The sequence below is a fragment of the Accipiter gentilis genome, chromosome 15 (assembly GCF_929443795.1).
Source record: "Accipiter gentilis chromosome 15, bAccGen1.1, whole genome shotgun sequence".
In the NCBI taxonomy this organism is placed as follows: Eukaryota; Metazoa; Chordata; class Aves; order Accipitriformes; family Accipitridae; genus Astur; species Astur gentilis.
In genome coordinates this window covers 27074110-27099898 of record NC_064894.1, presented here as the reverse complement: position 1 = coordinate 27099898, position 25789 = coordinate 27074110, and the positions used below count along the sequence as shown (strand labels likewise).

The window sequence follows — 25789 nt, the reverse complement described above, 5'->3', positions numbered from 1 at the left end:
CTAAGTGATCCATGCTGTAAATCTACCAGAGTGACAGTTGGCGCTGTCTTTGTACTTGTGATCATTTTACTTTTTAAGGTATTTATGATGCTTCCAGTATCTGAGATCACAAAATCTGGAAATTCCTGTGTTGGCTTAAATCCTAGTATAATGATTAAAAGAAGCGCTTTACTGTTTAAACATGGGACAGCCTTAATATACAACATTAATTTTCAGTGAATACTCACTATATTTGATACAAGTTTAAAGAGTAGAAGAAAAACTCTAAAAGAGTAGGTTTTAATTTGTTATTCTTGTATGCATGAACACATCAAATTAATGATCAGTGGAATTGCCCATGTGTGAAGAGGAACAGAGGATCTCTTGTAAAGGGCATTAGAGTAAACTTTAATGCAAATGAGACTCCTTAAGCTTTTTGTGTTTAATGAAGTCTGTATAAAGCCTGGAACTCTGTAATTCTGTGCCCAACCTCATGACTTGTTTTTAAAACTTTGGTATTCAAACTTGTCAGTTTGGATTCTCATCCTGCTTTGTTCCTTGCCCCAATCCTTTCGTCACCTGCATTGCATGTAGTTTGCTAGTTATTATTTGTTCTTCTTGTTATTGTTATTCTTGGTTTACTGCTTCTTTCTAAAGCAAGCCACTACTACCTTACAAGAGGAGACTCTTGTTGATAAATAGCTTGTTCCAGTGTCTACTGGAGCTAAAGCTTGGACAAAAGTCACTTAGGACTATACTACGTCACTGCCCTGTTCATGCTGTAATGCTATGCCACAATGTATATATAACATCTATGTATAACTTCCAGCAGAAACTGAAACATGGGAGGTTCCCTCTGAACACCAGGAAACACTTATTTACCGTGAGGGTGACCAGGCACTGGCACAGGCTGCCCAGAGAGCTTGTGGAGTCTCCATCCTTGGAGATACTCAGAAGCTGTCTGGATGTGGCCCTGGGCAACTGGCTCTGGTGGCCCTGCTTGAGCAGGGGGTTGGACCAGATGAGCTCCAGAGGTCCCCGCCAACCTCAACTCTTCTGTGATTCTGTGAACTTTGACTCACGGCTTTGTAAAAACACAGCCCCTTGGCTATCTGGAGCCCTTTGTGCGAAAATAGCAGAGAAAAGGAAAACTTTCTTTTCTTAGGGCCACAGTGCTGCCTACCACTGCAGAGCCACGACAGTTGCTCTACAGCAGTAGGAATAACTCTCTCTGGGAAGAACAAACCCTGAGCCAGTTGGAGAAGAGCTACTTTGTGCTACCTTGTCTGAGGACATTGCCAGTATAAATTTTAACCATTTGAGGACTAGCCTCTGAGTGATACCTAACTTAAAATACCTGTGGTGGTGTCAGATTGAGTGATATGCGGTGATTCAGGAAGACTGGCCTTTTGAGGGGGACCAGAGCAAAAAGAGTAGTTCTTTTTTTTCCCGTTGGCTTGGTGAGCTGACCGGGTTTGCTCTGCAGGTACCCATTTGCTAGTGGTCGGTTCAAGGAAGATAGCAGAACATGGGAGATCTTGAGCCTTGGACTCTTTTATCCAAGGACCCTTTTGATTCCAACTGTTGAGAGCCATTTCATTAAGCTGTTACTCTGATGTTGGAGCAAAATATTAAAGTGAGTAAATGAAGTTAGAAAAAAAATGAGCAGAAGAACAATTAAAGTAGGCACACGTAGTATCTTGTTCATGTTGTTTTACTTGTATATTTGATAAGTGTCATTTAAAACTCTTTCCATTAACAGCTGGAACAAACTTAAAAGTATCACATAACACTGGCTGAAACAAACAGCTCTCCATTTGCTGTTGAGTTAACAGTAAAAAGCAAATAGAATATCCTTTATGTACGCAGAGTGATTTCAGCCTTTTCTGTGTGTGCCGCCGTGGTCTGGGAGTGTACTTTAGAGTGAAGGCATCACTCTAAATCACTTAATGGTACCGGAATTAAAAGATACAGTCAAATTTACAAGGCTGGGAATGAATCTTCTGTTAGCACTTTATGCTACATTAAGGATGTAATTATTGATTCACCATGCAAAGTTTATTAGGCTCCTCCACCCCACCCCCTGCTTTCACACAGATGGTGTTGCAAATCACCTCTCAACGGTCACCTGCTTGAAAGGAGAGTTTCATATGCAAAGTGCTATTCTTTGTTTAGATACGATAGCTTGCAAGATGTAAAATGAGGCAGCTATTTAAATTTGTTGTTACAGCACTCGGGCTGGGTACACAAGATTAAATAAAAAGAAAATTAGGAAGCAGATGCTCGTGGCTTAACAGAGGAATTGTGCTAAAAGATACTCTTCATTACTGGTGGATATGAGTAATTTTACTAAGGCAGCTGTTTCCTTAATCAGGAAACCCACAAACCTCTAAGATGACATCCAGATGTTTTCTGTACCGCTTCACAATATAATGAGTTTCCATTGTATATTCCATATTTTTAATCCATTCGTATTTACTTACATCCAACATATTTTCAAATACATGTATCATGTTCCTTAACTGTAGAAGACCCGAGTGCTAAATACATGACGTATTTTGTGCTCTTGACATCCTTGCCTACTGTTAGTGTACCGGTTGCTTCTAGGGCTGACAGTGACTCTCGCCAGCATCCAAGCATTTGAATATCGGACTTCTGCAGGTTTGAGGGGGGTTTGTTTTGTTGGGGACAGAGGGGTCTTGGGAAGGAGTTTTTTTAGCGATAGTGGCTTGCGCAGTTGTATGGTGCCCCTTACAGTGCTGCCTGATGTTCAAAGCAGGACGTACCATGGTGTTAATGCATATATAGCGGGTTCACGTCCTGTTCCAGTTATGTGGCTATCGGGTAAAAACACAGATTTAAAACTTCCCCTAGCTCTTAGGTGTGGGCTCAGTCCTCCGTCATGGGCTGCTGATGGTTTTAATGCCTGCCAGCTTGCCATCTGCCCCTGCTAGAAGCACGTGCTTTATTTGCCTGGACACCTGGGATTCCAGGCTTTCTGTTGCTGACAGGACGCAAGACTGGCATCCCTAACCTTTGACACTGATTTACTGACACTGAGCTGTTTCATAATTTATGTATTTGGGGTGGTGTGGGATTTCAGAATTTCAAGATTTGAGCCCAGCTTTTGTAGGCACGAGTCTTGTTACCTGTGGTTTGGGCCTCGGGAGCCAGCTGCCAGTGTGCAGTTGATCTGCACCTATGCAGCGAATCCAACTCATTACTCGTTGTGCATGCTGTGTATCGCGTCTCTTGAAAAATTAACTCGGGCTGCCCTGAGTTTGGGGTGAGGAATTCTCAAACGCTTTTATACCTAACTAATTCCTTTTATTACAGGCAATCGTTAAAGTTTACTACGTTCATTACCACCTTTTCTTGAATTATCACAGCAGAGATATTATTAAATGGTCAGTTCATTAGCTTTCCAGGTACTAATGGGTTGTAGCTAAGCTTTTAATTGTACAAGCATATATAAACTTTAAAAAAAAGTAATGCTTTCTGACATTAGTGGATAAATTAGCAGTTACTTTTTCTCTTGTGGTCTCAAAGTTCTTCCTGTTAAATAGTTCTTGGAGTTTGTCTGTGTAAGCAATCTTAAATACACGTGAATAGCACAAAAGGAAGTAACTAAATATAACTGGAACAAACTCTTCCTTTATGATTTTTTTAATTCTGCAGTTAGCAATTCCTTCCTTCATTCCAATTTTAAAGTGCAAGTCAGATGTGTATAAGGTACTGTACATTAATATTTCTTTGTTTTATGCCTTGACTTCTTTCTGCCAGTTTGTACCATTTATTACTGGCCTTCCTAAAATAAGATTTTCAAATACAATATATCTATTTTAGAAATTCTTTAGTTAAAAAACCACTGAAGTAATTACATGTGTTAGCCTACTGCTGATAACTTGAGGGGTTTTGTGCTTGTTGCTGTGTACATTTGGATTAAATCTGGAAATCTCTCACTAATCCAGTTACTTCCATTTGATTAAGTTCTCTACAGCCTTTTCTGCAGGGGGGGCTCTTCATGGTACTATGTTACTTCTTTGGTACAATAATCAGCTAGAAAAGAAAATTAATTTTCTTGCCATCAGTGAAACCATAACAGAAAGGGCTAATTGAATAAAAGAAGGGATTTTTAAATTTTTTTGTTTTCCCAAAATGTAATCTAATTTTTGTAATAAGCATCTTTTTCAAGTGGCTTTGCTTCTCCAAGCTGGTGACCAGCATACTGGAGTATTCTGGAAAGGGCAGTACAAATCTAAAAGTTTACCCATGTTTGTTATTTCCTCAAGTTGTGAGAAAGACACGTCCTGCTCTAGCAGCTTGCAGGCGAGATAGAGTTGTTGCTCACAGATACCACAAGCGACCTGAATCTCTCCAGTAAGGAGGTTCTGCAGTCGTGATTTTCAACAGCTGGAAACTTACGTGCACCTTCCTGAATCTCCACGTTTTCTGGAGAGTTTTCTGCCAAGAGTTTTTGCAAGGTTTGAGCACTCCAGTGCCTGCTGCTCTCACAGATGTGTCAAATACAAGCTTTGGATTCCTATACTGAAGATCTCATTATAAAGACTGTCCTGTGGCTGTTTCGGGCTTAGATTGAGACAGAAAGCCCCCTTTTACTACAGGATCTATATTTTCCAGGCTCTCTCCACTGAAAACCATTTGTCTTTTAAGAGGTTCCAGCCTGGCGCTGTGTGACAGTAGATGCCGAGCAGGATTGTGGGAGTTGCTGCAGATTGTCGTTATTTCTAAATGAAACATTCCTCCTGCTTTATACAGCCGTGACATTGTTCATAGGTGTGAGGGAGAGATTTGTATGAAAACTAGTGCTGCTTTGAGAATGTTAATGAGAAGGGAGCATCTGAGATTATTTATCAAACTAAGTTGGGGGGGGGGGGTCTTGTGTTTTGGTGTGGTTTTTTGTTTGGTTTTTTGGTTGTTTGGTTGGTGGGGTTTTTTTGTGTTTTTTTGGGGGTTTTTTTGGTTGTTTTTTTTTTTTTTAAATTTAGTCGTTTTCCTGGGATTTCTGACATCTCCTAACCCCAAGATGCCCCAGCGCTGTGCCATGTAACAGCTTAATTTGTGCTCCCTCTGCCGGCATCCCGATGGGATAGAAACCCGACCAGTTGCATTTTGCTCATCTCCAGGGAGGGGGGGGACTTCTTTAAATTCTCAATAAAATAAAATGCTGCTCCGTCCGGTCAATATTCTCAATGTGAAGGTGTGACAAACCACATTCTGTAAAGGAGCTAAAGGAGGCATTGTTTCCTTCATGGTGCTTTTACAGAATTGGTGCCAATTTGAATTTCCAGAGTAGGGTCAGCTCTTCACTGTCCGGGCTGGCCGTGCCTGGGATGTCCCTGTTGGGGTTGGTTTGGGCACCTAACTGGGCTCCTTCTGCTGGTGCTGGTTACCATATCGGCGTGACTCCCTCCAACACTTGTTTCCAGAAATGTTATTAACTGTCTTCTCACCTTGTAGCACAGATAATTCATAACTGACTTGGCTCAGCCAGGAGTGAGGACTGAATGAAATTAAACTCAAAAAGCCACCTGCTAGTGTCAAGGTGACAGTAATTGTAAAAGCACTAATTGCTGCTGAATTAATGCCAGCAGCTGGGTAACTTATCCAGGTGTCATGAACACTGAAAATATGTTATAGGAAATGGTTTCAAATAATATGATGCTTAAGCATGGTATCGCTTGGTATTGAAGATAGTGGAAGAATTCAGGTTACGCTATTTCAAGTACTCTGCTATGTCAGGTGGAGTGCCACAATTTTTGTAGCATTTCTAATCTTTCATTCTAAAAATAAAACAAATGCAAACATAGCAAAAATCCTGGATTGTCTTTCAGCAAAGAAGGTATTGGAACAAGTTCTTCTAAGAGAGTTCTCTTTTGTTAGCAGATCACTTTAAACCTAAATCAACATTTGTTACACTGAAAGGATTTCTATTCAGTGTTCTGAAGAGCAGCAAAGTGGCCTGTCCCTGTTCATTTTTCTGCTCTTGTTTCCTGCTTTTGCACTGAAATATTCATTCCTTACCCTACTGGGAAAGGCAGTCAGGTACAGGAAAGAAAGCAATAAATCTTACTTAGTGGCTTGTCAGTTTCTATCTGTAAATATAAAACAAAAATGAAAAATGCTTAATTTGACAGAATTAAAAATGTGGAGAAAATGTCTTTGTCAATTGGAAAAAAAAAAACCACACAAAAAAACCCAAACCAAAACAAACCCCCAAAAAACCCAGCATAGGATTTTTTCCTCTGGTGTTAAAATTTAACTTCTGGTTTCACTTGTATGGAGGACTTTTTAAGGCAGAATTCTGGCTGTTCTTTAATTTATGATATTGTACCATGTTATACTCTTTTTCAATTAGATGTGCCTCATACGCAATTCTAAGATATTTCTTTGTTTCCTGTGTTTTCTTTTCTTCCTGGTTAGCAACAGCAATTAAATCTATGATGAGGTAATCTAATGTTTTCAAAGGGGTTTGTCATTCCAGCCAGAGGAAATGGGGTTTTTTTGGTTTTCCAGAGGAGATAACATTCTTGCACTATAATGAAAGTCAGTGCTCACCAGATGACAACTCTGGTTTTAGCCCTGTGGTTCTATTTTTGCAGGCAGATCCTCATTTTTCTGTTTTCCCTAATAAGATTTGATAGTGGACACAAGAGTCTGCAAAATCTGATTGATTTTGGGATTGGGTCTTCTAACATGAGCAATGCAGTTCTGGATGTATGACCTCTTTTAAAAAAAAAAGACTTCTTCTCTAAAGCCATTAAAAAAAATAATCACAAAACACACTTTGGATATCTGCATGCCACAAGGTTGTGTAGAGAATGCAAGTAACTGCTTTAAATTAAGTGGGTATTTGGAAAACTTGGTTCATTAAATTCACAACTTCTTTTTCTTCCAAAGTTTGTGTCTGTGTCCTAATTCACATCCAAAACCTCTACATTTGCATCAGTGGCACAAAGTAAGCCAGAACCAAAAAACCTCATACCCAAACTGCTTTTCTAAGCAAGAGTGCCTCACTGAATTAAGGTCACATTTGAGAGAAATAAGGAAATTTTTATTAGAAAACCAGTTACTGTAGGAAAACTGCTGATGGAAGTACTGTATATGTAAATGTGGTTGCTTTTCTTACCCTTTTCAGTAATAGTCCTACTAGAATGAAAGATGCAGATTGTACTTCCTGAGGGAGAGGATGACTTTTGGCACTGGGAATCACAACGTGCATCGGTACGGCGGTGTACAAAAGCATTATCTCCTAGCAGCCTGCGCAGTGGTTGTGTGGTAGGGGAAGTTCCCAAGTTAGTCTGTTCTCTCTTATGATGACCAAAAATATTTTTATGTATTTAAAAAACAATTAAGAACATCTAATGGAGTGAAAAAGTAATGTTTTGTTCCCTGGCTTGGTATGTGTGTTGCCTGTGGAATGAACAAACAGTAAGAGGAAAGCCGAGTGTGCGCAGCAGCGAGGTGGGTTTCTTGTTTACGTGTTGCTGCTTACTCAAACGTTGTTCAATGAATTGCTGGCTTGGAGTAATGGTGATGGTTTGGAGTGACTTTTGTGTTTGTAAGGCACTTGAGCTTGGTAACTCAAAAGAAACAAGGAAGGTGCTGCTTTACTGAGCGTTGAGCGTATTTCAACTAACAATTCACAGCCTGCTAATATAAACACAGATCTCAGTAGAAAATGTAGTAACTCTATCTTCTGTCTAATCTATTATATGACTATAGTAAGTACCTAATTTGCTTTAGTGCTAATTTTAATTATGAGTAGGACTGCAGAGTGTGAAGGAGTCTTGGGTGCTTATTCCACGGAGGAGTCGTCCTTACACAGGACCTTCACACAGTGTGAATCAGTGTCATACAAGTTTGTTAGAGATCTTACATAAACCTTTTTAAAAATGTTAGTAATACTTTGAGCTTAAAAAGAAGGTTTTTCTCGCATCCAAAATCTGTCTTCTGGGGAAAATTAGGTTGGAGAGAAATGCTTGGGAAAGTATTCGGTATCCTACCTAACTTTATAGCATTACACGCTGATCATGTGTTTCTGACTGGTTTCAATTATCATTTTCTTCTCTAAATTGCTGTGCTTCACTTAGAATAAGTTTCTTTGTTGTAGTGTAGTGTCCCGGTTTTGGCCAGGATAGAGCTGGTTGTTTTCATAGTAGCTGGTACAGTGCTATGGTTTTGAGTTAGGTATGAGAAGAATGTTGACGGCACTGATGTTTTCAGTTGTTGCTAAGTAGTGTTTAGACTAAAGTCAAGGATTTTTCAGCTTCTGATGCCCAGCCAGCGAGAAAGCTGGAGGGGCACAAGGAGTTGGCACAGGACACAGTCAGGGCACCTGACCCAAACTGGCCAAAGGGGTATTCCAGACCATGGGACGTCATGCCCAGTATATCCCACACCGGGATGCTTACTTGCTGGCTGGGGTTAAACCACGACATGTAGTATCTAGCTGAGTTAAATGTCAGTGCCCTTTTTAGTGGTTTGGTTGTTTTTTAAAGGTAGCCGTAGTACTTTCCTCTGAATCCTCAACTTAAAAGAAGGGATTGATGATAGTGCCTTACTCGTTGCATCACCTGATGAAGGGACAGCTGATATGTCAGGTAAATAACTCCACAGTCCCTCTTCCTTAAAACGTGTACAGTCTGGATACGATAGAACCGTGGAGCGAGTCATGGGGTTCTTGGGAGTGGTTTGTAGACATTTAGACTTGTAGGTAAATATTTAAAACATGAGAACTAAATGTAGGCTGAAGGGTGGGTGCAGAGATGGGACTGATGGCTTCTGCCAGGCCTGATCCCGATGGAATACTTGTTGTAAGTAAGCCTTCATTACTGCTGGCTGAGCATCCATGAGGAAGAAGCCAGAAGAAGTCCTCGAGCCTCTAATGATAACCACTGGGATCGCAAATTTTGCTGTAGATCTTTTCCTTTATTATATATAATGTCTTTCATTTTTGTGCTCTTGTCATTTCTGCCTCTACTCTGTGCATCTCGGTAATGGCTGTCATACTTTCAGGTTGCCAAAAAATGACTTTACTGAGTGATAGTTGGGAGAGATTAGGGCTTGGCAAAAAGTTGAAATTAATGTCAGCAATAGAGATATTAAGTAGAAGTTTCTATTGTTTATTTACTTTTATTATCTGAAAAAATACCTTACTCTGTACGATAATTATTTCTTGTCCAATATTAGATGTTTCTGCAAAAGAAAAATATGGTGAAGATTGTGGATGGTATACAGTAATTAACAACACTCACTTTTCCTATTGCTATTTTTTAACTGCTAAAGCTGCAAATTGAGAAATAAAGTGGTTCCTTTATTAACCTTCACCCTTTTACCCTTTCCAAAAGAGCATAATTTTGCTGCGGGAAGTTGCTATTTATTGTGTTCAGTCATTCAGAGGGGTGGTTGTATTCTTGTCATTCTTGCCTATACTGTTCTACGTAATAGCTAGTGATTAGCAGTCAGTTGTTCAGCCATGTTAAATTACCCTGGAGGTAAAATTGGATAATGTCCATAGTTGGCTTTTTTGTAACTTTGGAAGGGGAAGGAAAATCGCTAGCATGCATTAGTAATAAATAACCTGTTGAAATTCTCTTGTAAACAAGAAGTTCACCTTTACCTCAAGACTTTTTCCAAAGTTGTATAATGGTTGCCTACTAGGAAAATTGTTTACTACATTGGAAGAGGTGCATTTTGGACAACATTGGTTCCCATTTTGGTGTTCAGAGCACTGTCCTTATCAGGAGTGAATTACATTTTTCTTGCATATCCATATGTGGAACAATATTTCCTTACTGCTTCATATTGGATGTGTTTATTTTTTGATAACTGTTATTTTTTACATTTCCATGAAGTAGGCAATTCTATTTTGAAAGAAATTGGGCTGTTACTTTATAAAAGAAATACAATAGAATTGAAAAAATATGTGAGAGTTGGTAGAAATATTTGAAAGTAAAGCATTATCACTGTACATTGAATCTTTAATTAAGATACTGAAATGTTACATTTTTGTCCAGAAGCAATCATTGTAACAGACCTCTTTCTGAGCTTGCATGTAATTTGTTTAATGATGAAGGATTAATACAGCCTGTAAGGTACAGCAGTTACTGAGCCTTGCTGCCACTGCTATGGTTAAATATGTACGTGCTTTTTGAAAGGGAGATCTCTTGTCGTTAAATACGCATCTAAAAAGAGTACATTTGGCACCTTTAACCACATTCCATAAAATAAAATATCTACCCCCTTTGCATATGGCAAAAGGCAAGGGTTTATGCTGCACAGCAGATGCTTCTATAGAAATTAGGGGTCCTTGTGTGCTCATTGCTTGAGGGGGGTCATAGTAACTACTCTCCTGTTAATACTCCAATGTTTCGGGGCAGAGATGCTAAAGTAAGCTGATGAGTTGATCGCACCGTACGTTGTGAAAGGCTGGGGAGGCCTCCCTTGTCCTGTAAGAGCAAAGCAGAGGTTTGGGTTCAACAGACCAAGGTGAAAAATGTGGCTGCGTAGCGTAACGAGAGGAAACCTTGTGTGCTCCTGGTGGGGTTACTGCCGCTCGCTCCTCTCAACGAAGTCTACTAAGAGATAATTGTGTTCTGCACCAGCTGTTTCTGAGTGTCCCTCAAGGTTTTAACCCTTGGGGAGACTGAATTATGTGCTGGATGAAGATCACAAATCCGTAACTAATTCTCAGCAGAATCCACACAATCGGTAAACCGGGAAGTCAGAAATAACATGGATTATGAAGGGATTTCCAAGCAAATTGTTTTCCCTGCTGCCTTGCTTCAAGTTTTTCCTAGTGCTCCCATGCGATCCACTCGAAAAAGTTTTCTGACTCCAGCCATAATTTGGCTTCAAATTGCTTAACCTCCCTCAAAATATCTTGTACTGTAATGGTAAATCTTGGACTGCTGTCACAGAAATCTTGAGATCTGTGTCATATGAAGAGACTGTGGGGAAGACTGGAGCTTCCTTATGGTAACATGATTATCCCAGAGTTTTATATTCTCTCCTGATCACGTATTTTTTCAATAATAAAAACCTTTCCTCAAGGTGGCTTTTAGAAAGTGGGATTCTATAAATTGTATTTTATTTGTGTGGAAAGAAATTTTGTCATTACCTTGTTTTGACCAGCAAATGTCTTTATGTATCCAAATAAACATATATGCTTTTTTTTTTTCCCTCCTCCAAAAATTTGCTGTGCTGTACTTGGCTACACCATGAGATGCCTCAGATGTACAAGTGGATTTCTAATACATAAATAAATAAAAATTCATCATAAATATGTCTGAGGGGAAAAAAATGCATTGAAGGGAGCCGTTATTAGAAAGAGAGAATGATGAAGGTGACTTTGCTATTTTGGCTACTACACCTGGGATAATCCCTTTCAGTGTTGCGCAGGATCCCAGTGTAATTCCAAGCAAATAGGCCTTGAACATCCACATATTGAAATTACTAAATAGGTTTCTATATTTAAGTTGGAACAGTATTGCTTCTAATTAAAAACTCTCTTACTAGAGCACTCGCTGCTCAAAAAGTCAGGTTAATGTAACCTCAGCCGAGCTGGCACTTGAAGGAGAGCAAAATCTTTTTTGTTCTAGCTTTGTAACTATTACTTTGGACATAAAAGTTCCTGGTGTTATATTGTTTGTCATTCTTGTGGGCACGTGTTAAGCATCTGGGGTCTTTCTGCTTCTTGTTTTTAAGGTGAAAGCTGAAACTCTTTAGATGCTGAAGATCAGTTAAGTCTCAGTTATCTGTAGGGGTATATTCCAATTTTTGGATTAATCATGGTATCAATACCATCTGGGTATAAGCCACCTGAATCCATAAAGACCGTGGTGCTGCAAAACAAAAATTTTTTTTTTATTTTTTTTTTTTGGTGGGGGTGTGCGTATGTGGTTTTGCCGCAGATTTCCCGTGCAGGACATTTTTGCAGCACAGCAGGTACATCGCAATCCAGCCCGGGTTCCCACAGCCCGCTGAGCCACCGTTAATAAACCTCCCACGGAGCAAAGGCGACGTTTCTGCGGCAGCATCCGCGCCGCTCCGGGAGGAGGTGTCTGTCGCTTGGCGCAGGGAGCGGCCGGGGAGCCAGCCTGGATCCAGCAGCCCTTCTCCCTCCCTCCCTGACCCCGGAGCACCCAGCGAGCAGCTCTGTGCAAACCGGAGCGGGTCTGGCTCCGCTGATGTCTCGGGCTTGATGCCGGTCGTGCCAGACACAGGTCTTCTGGGCATCGTCGCCGTGTGATTTGAGTTCTCCCGTCGCTGTGCGTCATGGAAAACGGGATGTGCTGCTTCGTTCCTTCGGTGTCACTCTAAAAAAGCAGGGATGCTTCGTTGTGCTGAGATGACTTGCACTATACGCTCCGTAACGGTATTCTCTAAATGAATTCAGTGCGTTTTCCAACACTTCGTTTCTTCTTAACTTCCAGGTTTTCCGAAAAAAGGCAGTGGAGCTTGGAGAGAAATTGCTACCTGCTTTCAACACTCCCACTGGGATACCTTGGGCGTTGCTCAATATCAAGAGGTAAAACAACTGCTTTTTGGTGACTAGAGCATATAAAAAACTTACGTTGAAACCATCTTCACCACAGAATTATTACAATTGCTGCACAGTTTTTCCAGCTAGGTAAAAGTTGACATAAGATCCTTGGTTCTACAGTTTAAATTGGGAAATTTAAGTAGATATACATTGTATGCACAAGAATGCATATAGAAATACATTCATTCATCTCAGAACCGGCTGCTTTTTTGTCAGTTAGTATACTGCTCATCACTTTTCCTGAAATCCTTCGTTGCTTTTAGTGTTGTTATAGGTAGGGTAGGAGCAAAAGGGCACATGCTGCTCTGAAAGGATAAGGTTTCCAGCCGCATTGTGCTCTTATTTTTACCTGCTCTCAAATGTAGTATCAGCGTGTCCTTCATGTCAGGACATGAGCAATACCTCCTACAAGAGACTCGCTGTTTTGCACCCTCTCCCCAGGCGTGGTTTTGCTTTGGCCGGTTGTGATTTGAAGGCAGCCGCGCGTTTGCTGTAGGAGGCGCGTGCTCTCCTCGAGTCCCGCTGGCCTCCGGTATCGGACTCCAGACAGATGTCAGGAATTCCTTCGTCTGCTAGCAGCGATACTGTGCTGGTAGAGAAAATGGTTTTCTTTGCACTGCCTGGGGAAGAATATTGAAAGTTACACCTGTGGGGTTTATTTGTGTATTCGTAAGGACACATCAGCTTTCTTCATGCTGCGAATAAACCCCAGCACCACCCGCCGCAAGAAGTGAGTCAAGAAGAATTTCACACGTACGTGTATTGGTGTTGTGTTGTGGTTTTTCGCATGATTCCCTCCTCGACAGTCAGCATCTTCCACTGTTCGCTGCTTGATCCGTATTTATGGGTACACCTTTTCCCCATGGCGGGACACGCATTGGCATGGTTGCTTGGTTGGCTGTGATTGCTTCAGGCTTCCCAGTACACTGCTTAGAGCCAGTCCTACAGAAACATCTGGTTTGTCAGTTCAGACAGGCTTATCTTCCACTTTCCTTTCAAACAGAAGTGAGGCGGGAGGCAAAAAACCGCATCCGTGTGCGGGAGCAGGCGGGAGGTAGTGCCTCCTGAACTTTCTTATCGTTGAAGGGGCTGACTAACTGCTGCCTGGGGATGAGCCTTGGGCTTTGGCTGGTTACTTAACGTGTGTGCTAATGGTTTCTTCTCAAAAGACTTTAATGAGTTCTGCGTGCGTTCAGTAGCACAACAAGTTTAGGTTTGTCAGTTATTTGCTTTTTAAGCTGTTACAAAAACTTCCGAGTACAAAACTCTAGCGTACGTTTGTAATTGCAACACAACGGTACCTTACTCTACATACTATATGTAAACATATTTACGGTATTTAGGCTAATATTTTGTCTTATATGTAGGCCTTATCTAAATCCCTGCTTATCTACTAAATATATCAATGGTTTTTGCAAATAGTTCAAATTCTGTGGTAGGTCTTTATGGTTTCGTTCCTAGCTTCTTACAACATCTGCTGTGGTGCACTACAAATGTCAGCCGCAAACACTAAAGGGGGTAATGCAGAAGGGATTCATTTCTTATCTGGCACCAAAGTGGAAGATCTCCTCTGCCGAGATAACTTCCTTTGCTATGGCAGAAAAACTCACATTAAATGCTGCGTTCTTGGTTATTCATTCTGAATGCTTGCACATCTGTCTAGATTTGACCTTCAATAGATGACTCTTCCATAATACTGTGCGTAAACAAATACACTGTCATCCAGGCTTAGGAAATGCTAAGCCACTGAAGCCTGCATATATTACAGATCTAATACGCCTCATTTCTGATTAGTATTTTATTCGATTTTATTTTGATTTATGCTTCAAATTGGAGAACACTCCCAATAGATTGTGGGTGTCAGTGGTTATTTTTAAATGTCTATTTTTGGATTAACAGATGAGCTGGATATTTGTTTCACTATGCAAGTGTTCTTCACAGAATAGTTTGTTTTCTCTGCTCATCCTGTATCATCATAGCCAGGCTTGCTCTCTCCTTGCATGCCTCTGTGTGTAAACATATATATGTGCTTTTGTCCAAGTGTGTCCTTACGTATTGAAGGCATCTTCCTGAAGTCTTGTACTCTTGCTCTTCTCCGTTGTTTTTCTTCATCCTGCTGCTTTCCTCACGACTTAATGACCGTGGGACACTTACTGTCTTATTTATGGAACCTTAATTATCAAACACATTTAAAAGTTCACTGTACAATTCTTCAGCTAAAATTATTAGCCAATTCTTGAGTGTGTTTGTAAAATTTCCTTTTGTCTCTGAAGTACACTTCGAGTAATTAGATTGGTAGTTTGTACTGGGATCTCCTTTTTTCCCTTCTAAATGTTTGGGTTGCATTTCCATATTTCTGATGTTCTTGATATTCCTCTGTATCTTCAGTTCATCTTCAGCCTGTTTTTCACTTCTGCTTATACTGCCAAATTTGAAGTTCCTTTTACGGCTCACTTGCTTATTTGAGTAACCAGTGTTGTATAACACTTGTTGACTATTCTGGCTGAAAACGCTGGTACAAAGAGAGGCTGCAGAGGGAGACTGGGTATGAAGCGGTGGTTGCTTGACAGATAGGCTTGAGTCTTCTTTTGGAGATAAGGAGCACAAGCTGGCAAAGCTGCTTTTATTTATTTATTTATTTATTTATTTTATTTACTTATTTTCATCCCACACCCAAATCCTTTGTTTAGATATTTAGTCTTCAGTACTTTTAAAACACTAACTCTAACAGCTTCTTAAAATGCCACCAGTTCATGATCCTTTATTTTTCTTCTCACTGAGCTGTGACAATCTGGCTGCTTCATGCTAAAATTTTAATTTTCCTTTCTCTCTAAAAATGTCAAGTAATTTATGACTGAGCAATTGGATTCCTTGTGTATTTCTGTAATATGCCTCTCAGAATTATAGCAATAAAAAAAACCCTGAAATTGTAACTCTCAGTGAGTTAATTAATCTTAACAAATATCCAGCTTGCATCATGTTCACAAGATCAAGTAACCTTTTTATTGTATCTATTTATTTTTACCCCTGTGACTATTGAAAAGGAAGCTGTATAGGGCTTGTGTTTATGGGATGACACCCAGCTGTGAAATACAGAGAAGAACCCAGATTGTTGTTAGTCTATTGGATCAGTCAGGAGTATAAGATCCTGTACAATATTATTTCATTTTTTGATGGAAATTGTCTCTTTATGTCACTTTTTCCCACTTGGAAAGCAGACCTGTATTTTTTTTTTAAGTCAGTATTAGTTCCAGTAAGACCACATTACTACTTTCTGTAAGCAACCCAGAAGCATCCTTATATGAAAGAATATATTTTCCATAAAATGTTTGCTCTCTATACATTGAGCAGTTGAATAGTTGTTTTAAGGTTATTTATTATCCTTTATTTGCTATGATGTAGCAATATTGTTAGGTATAAAGGTGCCTGGCTTTTTAGGAAGAACTAATGTAACACCTAACCTTTAAGTGCATCTGAAACTTTGAAAAATAGTTACGCCTTACCTTAATGAAAAAGGTTTTGACTGGGGTAAATAATAATTTTATTTCTGCAATCAGAACAAACCAGAAATGTGTTTTTGGGATGTCCAGCCTGTTTGCAAGTGTTGTTGTAGCTAAGGGGGATACTGTGCCTGTTCTGCTGGCTCAGTGACAAAAGTGAATTATGTACGCATTTACGGTTATAGGGACCGTGGGAAGTTCTGTATAGAAGGAAAAGTTGTGAGGTATGGGTGGAGTGGGTCAGAGCAGGGAAGCTTAACAGAAGTCAAAAAGGAGGAGTTTGAAGTAAATCTGACTAATTCGTATTAAAATCAAACTACAGGGAGTGGTTTGGTTTACTCATAAATGTAAAATGTTTACTGTGCCTGATATCAGCTCAGAATTCTTTGCCTTTCACCCTTTAACGTTGATTGGACATTAACAGTGGACCTGAGTTGAATTCAATATTACATATTTTATGAAGTGAGATAGCAGAGAGCTTTTAAATTGTTTAAATAAAGTAGTTACTCATTTGTAGGTAACTGAGGATGGAAGTGACAAAACTGCAGTACGTAGGGTGTTGTCAGCATGATTTTAAAGCAAGGTCCTCTTTTGACTTTTTTAATTAAAGTTATTACTATTTTTTAAGTCACTGCATTTTGTACAGCATCTTTAAGTTATGCCAAAGGCCTTTCCAGGCCTCAAAGCATTCAATGTTTGAACAAAAGTTTCTTGGAGCTACTGAGCCCTCAGAGCCACAGTATGGATTCAGAACAAGAAGATACACCCACAGCACAGCTTCAAAACCAATCTTTTCTCTCACATTACTTGAAAAAAAAAAAGAAAATAACAAGGAAAAATACACCCGTAGGGTTTTTATTTTGAATGCTTCAAGTTTTACCCCCAGCTAAGATTCCTGTTCCAGGACAGTAGTGCCAAGCAGGATGGCTTGCCCAGCAGAGCCGGGCTGCTTTGGAGAGGGATGGGAATGCTAAAATGCCACAGTGTGTGCCAGGGTGACACAGGCGCAGGTGCTCTTCTCTTCTGGGGCACATGCTCTGGTATTTCAGAATACTGGCAGTATTTTAGCTTGCAGGCATTTAAAGGAGCTTATCTCTCAGCACCTTCTGCCTAGGAGGAAACGTGGCTGATTATCCAACCGCCAAGCTATGAAATGTTCTTCTTTAGCCAACAAAATTTGCTTGAAATTATTTTAAAGTTTAAAAGTAGTTCCCAAATTCCATACATGTTTCAGGTCTCACGGGCCTAAATCACTTGAGGAATAGATGGCCTTCAAAATGTCTTCAGCGTGCTACCTTACGAGAAAAACTCTAGTATTCCAAAGAAAAGATTTTAGTATATAACAGAACGGTTCTCTCTGAGTTCTGGGACTGCTTCCAAGACATCATAATCAAAGCATTTAAGAGTGTATTCCTTTACAGTTTGTAAAGGAATCTTAATGCATTGAGAAAGTTTGAAAATATAAGGAAGAAAGGATCCAAACACGTAAATTAAGTAATTGGATAGTTTAATTCCCCCACTTAAACTATCAGAAATGCCTGAAATGTGATTGTTACATTATTTTGCAAAATCTTCCTAAGCATCAAATTGTTTGTGTGATATTATATTCTTTAACAGAATTAGTTGTTCATGCTTTTTTACTTGTCCCAGTGACTCAACAAGCACTTTGTTGCAGAGAGTCAATCAGGAAGGCTAATTTAAATTTTCTGGTTTGCACTATTAACTCTAGTGTCTAAACTAAATTAAAAAAAAAATACTATGGAGTTAAATAAAGCTTGTTCTTAAATTTGACTGTCTCTGGCAAAAATAAACCTGTTTTTTAAAGGGGTTTTAAAGAGGAAAAACCTGCATTGTCTGCACAGTTTGTCGTGCAGAAGTTGTGTTTAGATGGAATCTTTAATTTTATTCCTTCTGTCTAAAGTGGGCATAGTTTTAGAGGAAGAAATCAAAACTACCTAAGAAAAAAGCACTAAAAGTAGTCTAGTTTGCACACCTAATAAAGGCTTTGTGCATGTGGCTTTGGCAAATGCTCCACTGATGTAATAAATTAAAGCGGTAATAATAACAAAAAGGATTTGAATATTGAGTTAAACACAGAGATTTCCCCCGTAGCAAAACAGACCAATTGAAACCAGACTTTTTCCTTCAGGCGTTTGAATCGCAGTGTGGATTTATTTGTATTAGCACTGGATGCAAAGAGATAAATCCTAGCTGAACTTTACCTACGTAAAAATTAGTTGTCTGGTGTTAAACATACGTTTTGGCATAGAATGATTTGCATTCTAGAGATACTGATCTCTTTCCATTGACTGAAGAAGACCTTAGGCAAGTAATTGAAAGAACTAACTTTTTGAGTTGAGGAAATGAATTCCATCCTAATTTATATGTAACTAGTGACAAGGACAATTTCAGCAAAGGGCACATTTTTTTCAGCACTGCCATTTCAGGTGCTGGTTAACCCACTGTTTTGTTGCATGATTCATGAACAAGTTTACATTTCTGGAGTCAGTACTGGATGCAAAATAAGCATGTAAATAGTTTTCTGTTTGGGGCATTTTGATAGCACCATGTTATATGTTGTCTGATTAGCAAGTTCATTGTTTTAGAACATGTTAGAACACCACAGTAGGCAAATTGCTTGCCATGCCTTTGCCTCATCTGAAATGAGTAGCCAGTTCTGCATTGCATGACTAGTGCTTTATATTCAATAAGAATCAAATGAACTATTATAATCTTATATTTCGTTTTTTTAAAAAAAAAAACACAACAAACAGCTTTCCTTTCTTCCTTTGAGTTTCCATAAATAATTCTTCCACGGTCACACATAAAAATAAAAAAATTGGTCTGAGAGTGTTATTAAAATTTAGATTTTCTGATTGTAGCTATCAGTACGTGTCAGTGTGGTTTTCAGAGTAGATTCTTTTGACCTGTGGTGGTGGTGTATGATTTGCCATTGAGCAATGAAAAAAATCTCATCATAAAAATATCAGAAAAATTTCATGAGGTACCTCAAGGAATATATCTGTTTGGAGGGGGGGGGGGGGGGGGGGCGGAGAACCAAGAAAAATACTATTTTGATTATAGCCCATAATGTTAAGCTGTATTATTCAAATAGCAGCTTCAAGTCAATATTATAACGCTGAATTTGTTTGGGAGGCTGCCCTCTGGCAATAACACAGGAACGATTTGGGACCCATTATTGCTACTGTAAAATATCTTTCTGAGTTCAGGTGCTTTCTTTATAGCCAAAGGAAAGAGATTCTAGTCCCAAATTCTAAGTGTAAACACTAACTCTTTCCCCACAGTTTATTAGTGCACTGCAAAATGAGTATAAATACTTACAAGTTCATAATTATCACACTACTTATCTGTTTAAAACCCTATGTGAGTATTAGTAATGTGATTCCTCAGCATAAAATGTATGATTGCAAACAGTTTCTAGATCTCTGTAGTGCTAGCAATAGGTAATGTTCTTTTATAAAACAAAACAAACCTTGTGCCAGACAGTCCCACGGACACCAGCTGGTTGCAGGAAGGTTTTGGTCTTCACTTCATTGGGTTACCCCCCACTCACAGCAGACATTCTCTTCAGGGTATCACAACCTTCCCCACCTATCATAAATTTTTGTCTTGATGGCTTAAAAAAAAAAAAAAAGGAAATGGCTTTTTGCTGTGTGTTATTTATACAGAAGATATGAAAGTCTTCTGCACTGGAAGGGGGGAGGGATTTGAGTCGGCATAAGCAGGTTGCCCTGGTTTGTGTTTTGCCCTAGATAAATCGGGAGTAGGAAGTTCACCCCGGTCACCTATGGCATGTACCAATAAATGACATGTAACAACCAGGTATTTCGGATTTTGTAGTAGTCTGGTTGTCAATTAACCAGGCTCTGGCTGAACCGCAGTGACGTAGGGTGGCTGGTGACAAGCGTGGGAAAGTTGCATCGGATCCTCAGTTTGCTTCCTGATAGTTAAAAACTGCTTTTGCTCTCCAAAGAAATCTGCCTGCATGATTTTGAAATTGCATTTATTGAAAATAGGATTTTATGAATTTGTATAAAGAAGCTGGTGTTGCTTGTGTTCTTGCGTTGGCTGGATAACTGCTGGTATCTCCTTGATACTGGCAGATAATTGTGAGTTATCGCGCTGCCTAGAAGCAAGGGAGCCCTTGAGTCTCTCTGGTAGTACTCAGTTGCCAAATATATTTGAGAGTTGAACGTAAAGGTGCGCAGGACGAGGCTCAGTTCAGGATGAGACGCGTTTCTATGTTTTACCAGGGCAGCAGGAACCAGCTCCCGTTACGGTTATCGGGGAGCCAGGCACTACGAAGTACCTCGAGGAGCAGTTGACTTGTCCCGAAATAAATCCCAAAATAAATGCCTAATGCCTGGCCAGCTGAGCTGCCCTTCCTCAACCTTCCCGACTGTGCTGGGAACTCCCACACCCGAATGTCGGCACATTAATCTTTGCGCTGGTTAAACATCATTTCCCTTTCGATCGCTTGTATTATGTATGTCCTAATTTAAATCTGTGTCCAGTAAATGATAATCTTATAATAGGCAAAATGTGACTGTTGGAAGAGGCTTCCTACAGGGGGAAAGAAATCAATTTGTACAGGCTTCATGTTCCATTAAATAAATAAAATGAGCAGAAGCGCTTCTCAGTCACTTCCACCACAATTCATCTCACCTCAGGGAAGCACTTCATCTAAAAATAATAGTTGCATTAGGATTGGTTCTCTTAAAAATTTTCCAAATGACAAATTGTGAAGACACAAATTAATCACTCTGTGTATTTGATGCAATGTATGTACATTTGCAGGATTTTTCCTTCGCTCCATAGTTCATTACAGAACTCTTTAAATGGCCACAAGAAGGGGAGAGGGGGCATTTACCAGATGTTTTGCTTGTGTATTTTAGCTCAGATTGCTTTAATACTTCTACCTGGATAAATTCTAAAATGGAGACTGTCATTCTTAAAAACAGTAATTTCAAAATGGAAAGGTGATTCTTTGGTTTTTTCCTGCTCTAGTTCAAGCATCTTTCTGATGTGGTGGATAATAAGGATTGAGTCTACCAAGCACTAAACTTTGACCGTCTAAATTGTAGGTGATAATATGCATAAGAGTATGATAGCTGTTCAACATTACAAGACTGGAGGAACAAGATTTTTACCTAGCATCAAGTGAGGGCTATTCTAGATTCTGAAATAAGCACTAGTTTAAATAGGTGACTAATGTTTGTAGTTACTCTGTATTCTTATTGTCCTAAAATAACACGTGTGAAGGAGAGTTGCTAACCTCATTTTTTGAGAAATCATTACTGTGAATACATTCTACTGTCCTCTTCACAGAAGACTACATTTTTTTCTCACTAAAAAGACATTTTTCTCCAAGTACATTAACCTTTGAATATATCTTTCATTATAGATCCGCAGACACACATATATCCACATGTATATATGTGTGTCTGTGTGTGTATATATATATAGGTAAAACTTTATTCATCATTACATGGTTTCTCATTGCTGCTGATATGAGAAGATCTCTCCTCAACCTCCTCCAAACTGTAACCTCCCAGCTGGACAGCTGGAACCCGACCTGTAACTGGTGCAGTTGCGATGCATCTTGTGTATCACAAGTAACCGTTTCACTTATCTGAATTTTAAACTTCTCTTTATAGTACTTCATAATCCTATTAATACCACGAAACTTGATTTTTGTGTTTTTCGGTTTCATTATACAAATGCTGACGGGTGTGTTTTATGCCATTTTTATAAGCAAGTTTAGTTTTAAGCTGACTAGTCATAACTGCCTATGACATCTTTTCTTCTTCTGAAATTCATGGCATATCCATTTTCATGGATATATCAGATACTCTTTCAGTGCAGTTTTCCATTTAATCTTTTAGAGTGACCTTAAAATAACAAATCAGCATTAAATCGGTTCTCTTTTTCTCTAGAAGTCAGTCCGTAATAAGAAAATGCATGCAGATTCATTTTCAGCTTTAGATTTTAACAGAAACTGAAGTTTATTATTTGTTAATTGTTCAATTAGGTTTAGAATTTGGTGAGATTTGCAGAGTTTCTTTTCTTTTCAGGAATCGTAAAATGATGGAAGGATTATTGCTTTCCTTGCTTGCATAATTGCTCATCATTGGTTGGATTTTCTCAGGTTTACGACCATACACCCAGCTGAAGAGAGAACACATCCTTGTTTTTAAACGGTAATCTCCGCACTAAATACAGATACCTGTAGTGCTGTACTTGTTATCTCAGTTATTTCAGTGTTAGTCAATGTAATGGCACCGGTTTGGGTCGGAAAACAGCTATGTTGTTTCTCGTAGTGTCTCTTCAGCATCCAGACATTATTTGAATCCTTAATCTAAGTTGCAGGTTTTTATTGCGAGCTCCTGAGATCATCCAGTGCCATTTAGTTCTATGTTTTCTGTAAATCAAGAACTATTGCAACCTGTCTTTTATCCTGCTCTAATTTATGTTTTCTAACCCTGCTACTTCTCTTCTATGCTTGCTGCCCTCTTCTAATCCTTTTTTATTTTGGAGGAGAAGCACGCCAGTGATGGTTTTCAGCTCTGATGGAAGATTTTTTTTTTTTCTCCCGAACTGTGATTTTTCCCTTGTCCCCACATCTTCCATAAGAGGAATCTGAATCCTGGATGCATCGTGTTTTCCAGATCTATGGGTTACTCCTCCGAGTCTTTTTTCAGATGGTTCAGTTTCACAGGTTGTGAAAATTAATGTTTGGGAACTGTACTGGGTATTGTCCCATGTATGTCTTCAGAGACTTCTGGGCGGAGTGTTTTATCATGTAATACACTGTTCCTTAGGGTCTTGAATATATTTAAGTACTTGAATATTCTGGAAGGTGTGATAATCAAGCTATTCTTAGGCATATTTTGGTATATGTTTGGGGGGTTGTATATATCTATACACACATATAAATGTTTCATATATCTGTACATACATATATATAACATTTAGCAGTGTAAGCCAGATTGGGCTGCTTTAGGGAAGTTTGGGAGAAAGGATAAATAAAAAGATGGTTGTGCTTGGCTTTGCTGATGAAGGCTATATATTCTTTAAAAATCCCTTTTCTTATCTCCAGTTTCTCTCAAATACAGAATTACTTGGGGTTTTTACCATTCCCTGGAAGACTCTAGAAAAGTTTAAAAAACCCCAAAACAACCCAAAACATTTTCAGCCTTTGTTTGCTATTGAATATTTGGTCTTCCCTTTCTGACACCTAAGCTGACCATGTGAAGACTGCTATTAGATCAGAATACAAACTGTTACTGCTCTTTGGAAGCCACGATGTCATAATTCTCCTATTTCTACGCTTGTTCTTATCTTTTACAAAGGAGAGGAAGTAAGGAGAGAAGAGAAATAATTTTTAAGCAGCAGTGAGGCTGGAGAATTAAAAGGTCTTTCAGGCATAAATGGAAAATGAAAAAGGCACATTGATTTTACTCGGTTCTCCTTTCCTCACAGGAGAACCCTTGAATAATCATTTCCATCTTATAAAAACACCTTTTGATACTAATACAGATATGGACACAGGAAAATGGATGCTGCTTGAATGCTGCATTAATTATCTTTGCAGTATTTATAACTGGATGCTCTTGATCAGACCTCTGATGAACTTTAGTCTGTGTCTCTATAGTTGTTTTCCTTTACTAGTTCTTAAAATTTCTTGCAATTTGTGCTCTGTGAAGGCCAGACAGGTCTGGAGCACTTTTAATGGTTTCTAGTGACAAAGTCAGCTGATGAAGACTTTTAAAAAGTCTTAGCAGTGAAGTCTTTCAACAAGGCAACTACAAGTAAAACCTCTTTTCTAGTTCAAAATACGTTGAAATACTATCCACTTTGGATTTTGTCATTAAGAAGATTCTTTAAAAATTCATTTTTTAGCTTAGTTTTTCTACTAACTGTATTAAGTCAAATTACAATTTATAATTTATTTGCCTTATTACAACACTTCATTAAAATGTCAGAAGATACAGTTTCTAGGCAGGGTATTACACCAAGAACTATGCATGCGGTGCTTTTCGCATATGGAAATAGCTACAGCAGTTCTGTTCTGCAGCGTGAATTAACAAAGATTGATTGCAATCTGTTTTTATTAACTCAAGGAAGAAAAGCAGTGTAGTGATATTAAGAAAATTAATTACAATTTTCTAATCTGGTAATTAATGTGCAGCTGGGCATGAGTGCAGTTAGTGCAATTCAGTAATTTGGCAGTCCTGACAAATTATCATCATCTGTTTTAAGGTAGACAACTGTTCTTTAATCTTTGCTCAAATGTTTATAATCTTTTCCATTTCAGAATGGTTTTAACAATTTAGATGTTAGATATGCCGTTCTACTATAATAATGTGAACTGAAGTTCAATTGTATCTTTCAGGACTGAAGTTCAGTTGTATTTTTCAGCACCCTCTTTCATTCTTTCCCAGTGTTGTACTGAAGTTTCTTACGAAGCAGTTGTATGAAACAGTGATTACTGGTAATTGACCTGCATATGTTGAATAATCTTAAAATGCTACTGAGAATTTAATGTACCCTGTAAATTGAGATGCTTCCAATTAAATAGAGTTCTTGGGATAATCACTTTCAAAACTAATCAAGTAATATAACGGTGTTAGTAAAACTCTTTATTGACTTAATTGTGACAAATTAATAAACCTAACCAATGCAATTACTGTAATGGTCATATTAGTTTGCATTTTTCATAACCTGTCCATAAATGTTTTTCAGAAACACAAAGGGGAAAATAGAAATTACCTACGTGTATTGAATTAGCATGACAAGGTGACTCGAGTGGGGGAGTGTTTGTGCCCTTATTCCCTTCTTTATGAGGCGTGAAGGTTATTGTGGATCACCTCATGCTCAGTGCCTCTTGTCTATTAGGAAATCAAATGACACTGAACAAAAATTAGAACTAGGATCCTAGCAGTGGAATTGATAAGAGAAAATGCTCTTAAGCAGTCTGACTGGTTTTGCTGCTATCATGCTTGATCTCCTAAAATACACTGGTGTGTACAAATTATTGTAATCTTGTCAATAAGGTTTATTTTTAGTATTATTCTTAACAACTGAAGGGGAAAAAGCATAAAGCATCTATGTAGATCAGACTCTGAAAACTGTCCAAAACTATTCAGTATCCTTACACTGTCAGTGAACAGATAGTTAAAAAAAAACCTGCTTTATTTACATAAGACTTTGGGTTGGGGTTGCTTGTCTTGTTTTAGGGCTTTTGTTGTTGTTGTTGTTGAAGAGTTCATTAGGAATGTATTAGAGAAGGTGTTCTGGGAGACCAAAAGCCAGGATTTTTCAGCCCAGTGAGCGTGTCCTTTTGGTTGTTTTGTGACACAACTTCAACAGCAGAAAAGATGGACAGCCTTTGCCATAACAGCTTCTTGCCTAGCGTTTACGAGGTTCTCCAGGAATTTAGCAGGCGTAGGTTTGAACCTCCTCAGCTGGAGGAGAATGGAATCGAGGTCTTTCACTTCTTGGACATGTGCTTTAGCTCCCTTGGTTATTGCTTCCTTTAAAAGAAACCATTAACTATAGGATTTAAATCACTCTGATCTCACTGATAGGTGGATGGTGGGTATGTTGCGGCTTAAGGGCTTGTGAATAATTAAGATCAAGGAATCGATGTGGATGTCTTCATTAGTAGGTTAGTTCAGCTCAGGAGTGAGCTTCTGAAGTGTTTCTCCCAGTCTTCCCC

At 38.9% G+C, this 25789-nt stretch overlaps 1 protein-coding gene across 1 annotated transcript in view; it reads left to right on the top strand.

Annotated features, from left to right (window-relative positions):
• Positions 1 to 25789, top strand: part of MAN1A1 (mannosidase alpha class 1A member 1) — a 149811-nt gene that overhangs the window by 72744 nt on the left and 51278 nt on the right. The window contains exon 5 of the mRNA XM_049817809.1: positions 12438 to 12532. Coding sequence (XP_049673766.1) covers positions 12438 to 12532 — 95 coding nt within the window. The remainder of the gene's footprint in view (positions 1 to 12437; positions 12533 to 25789) is intronic.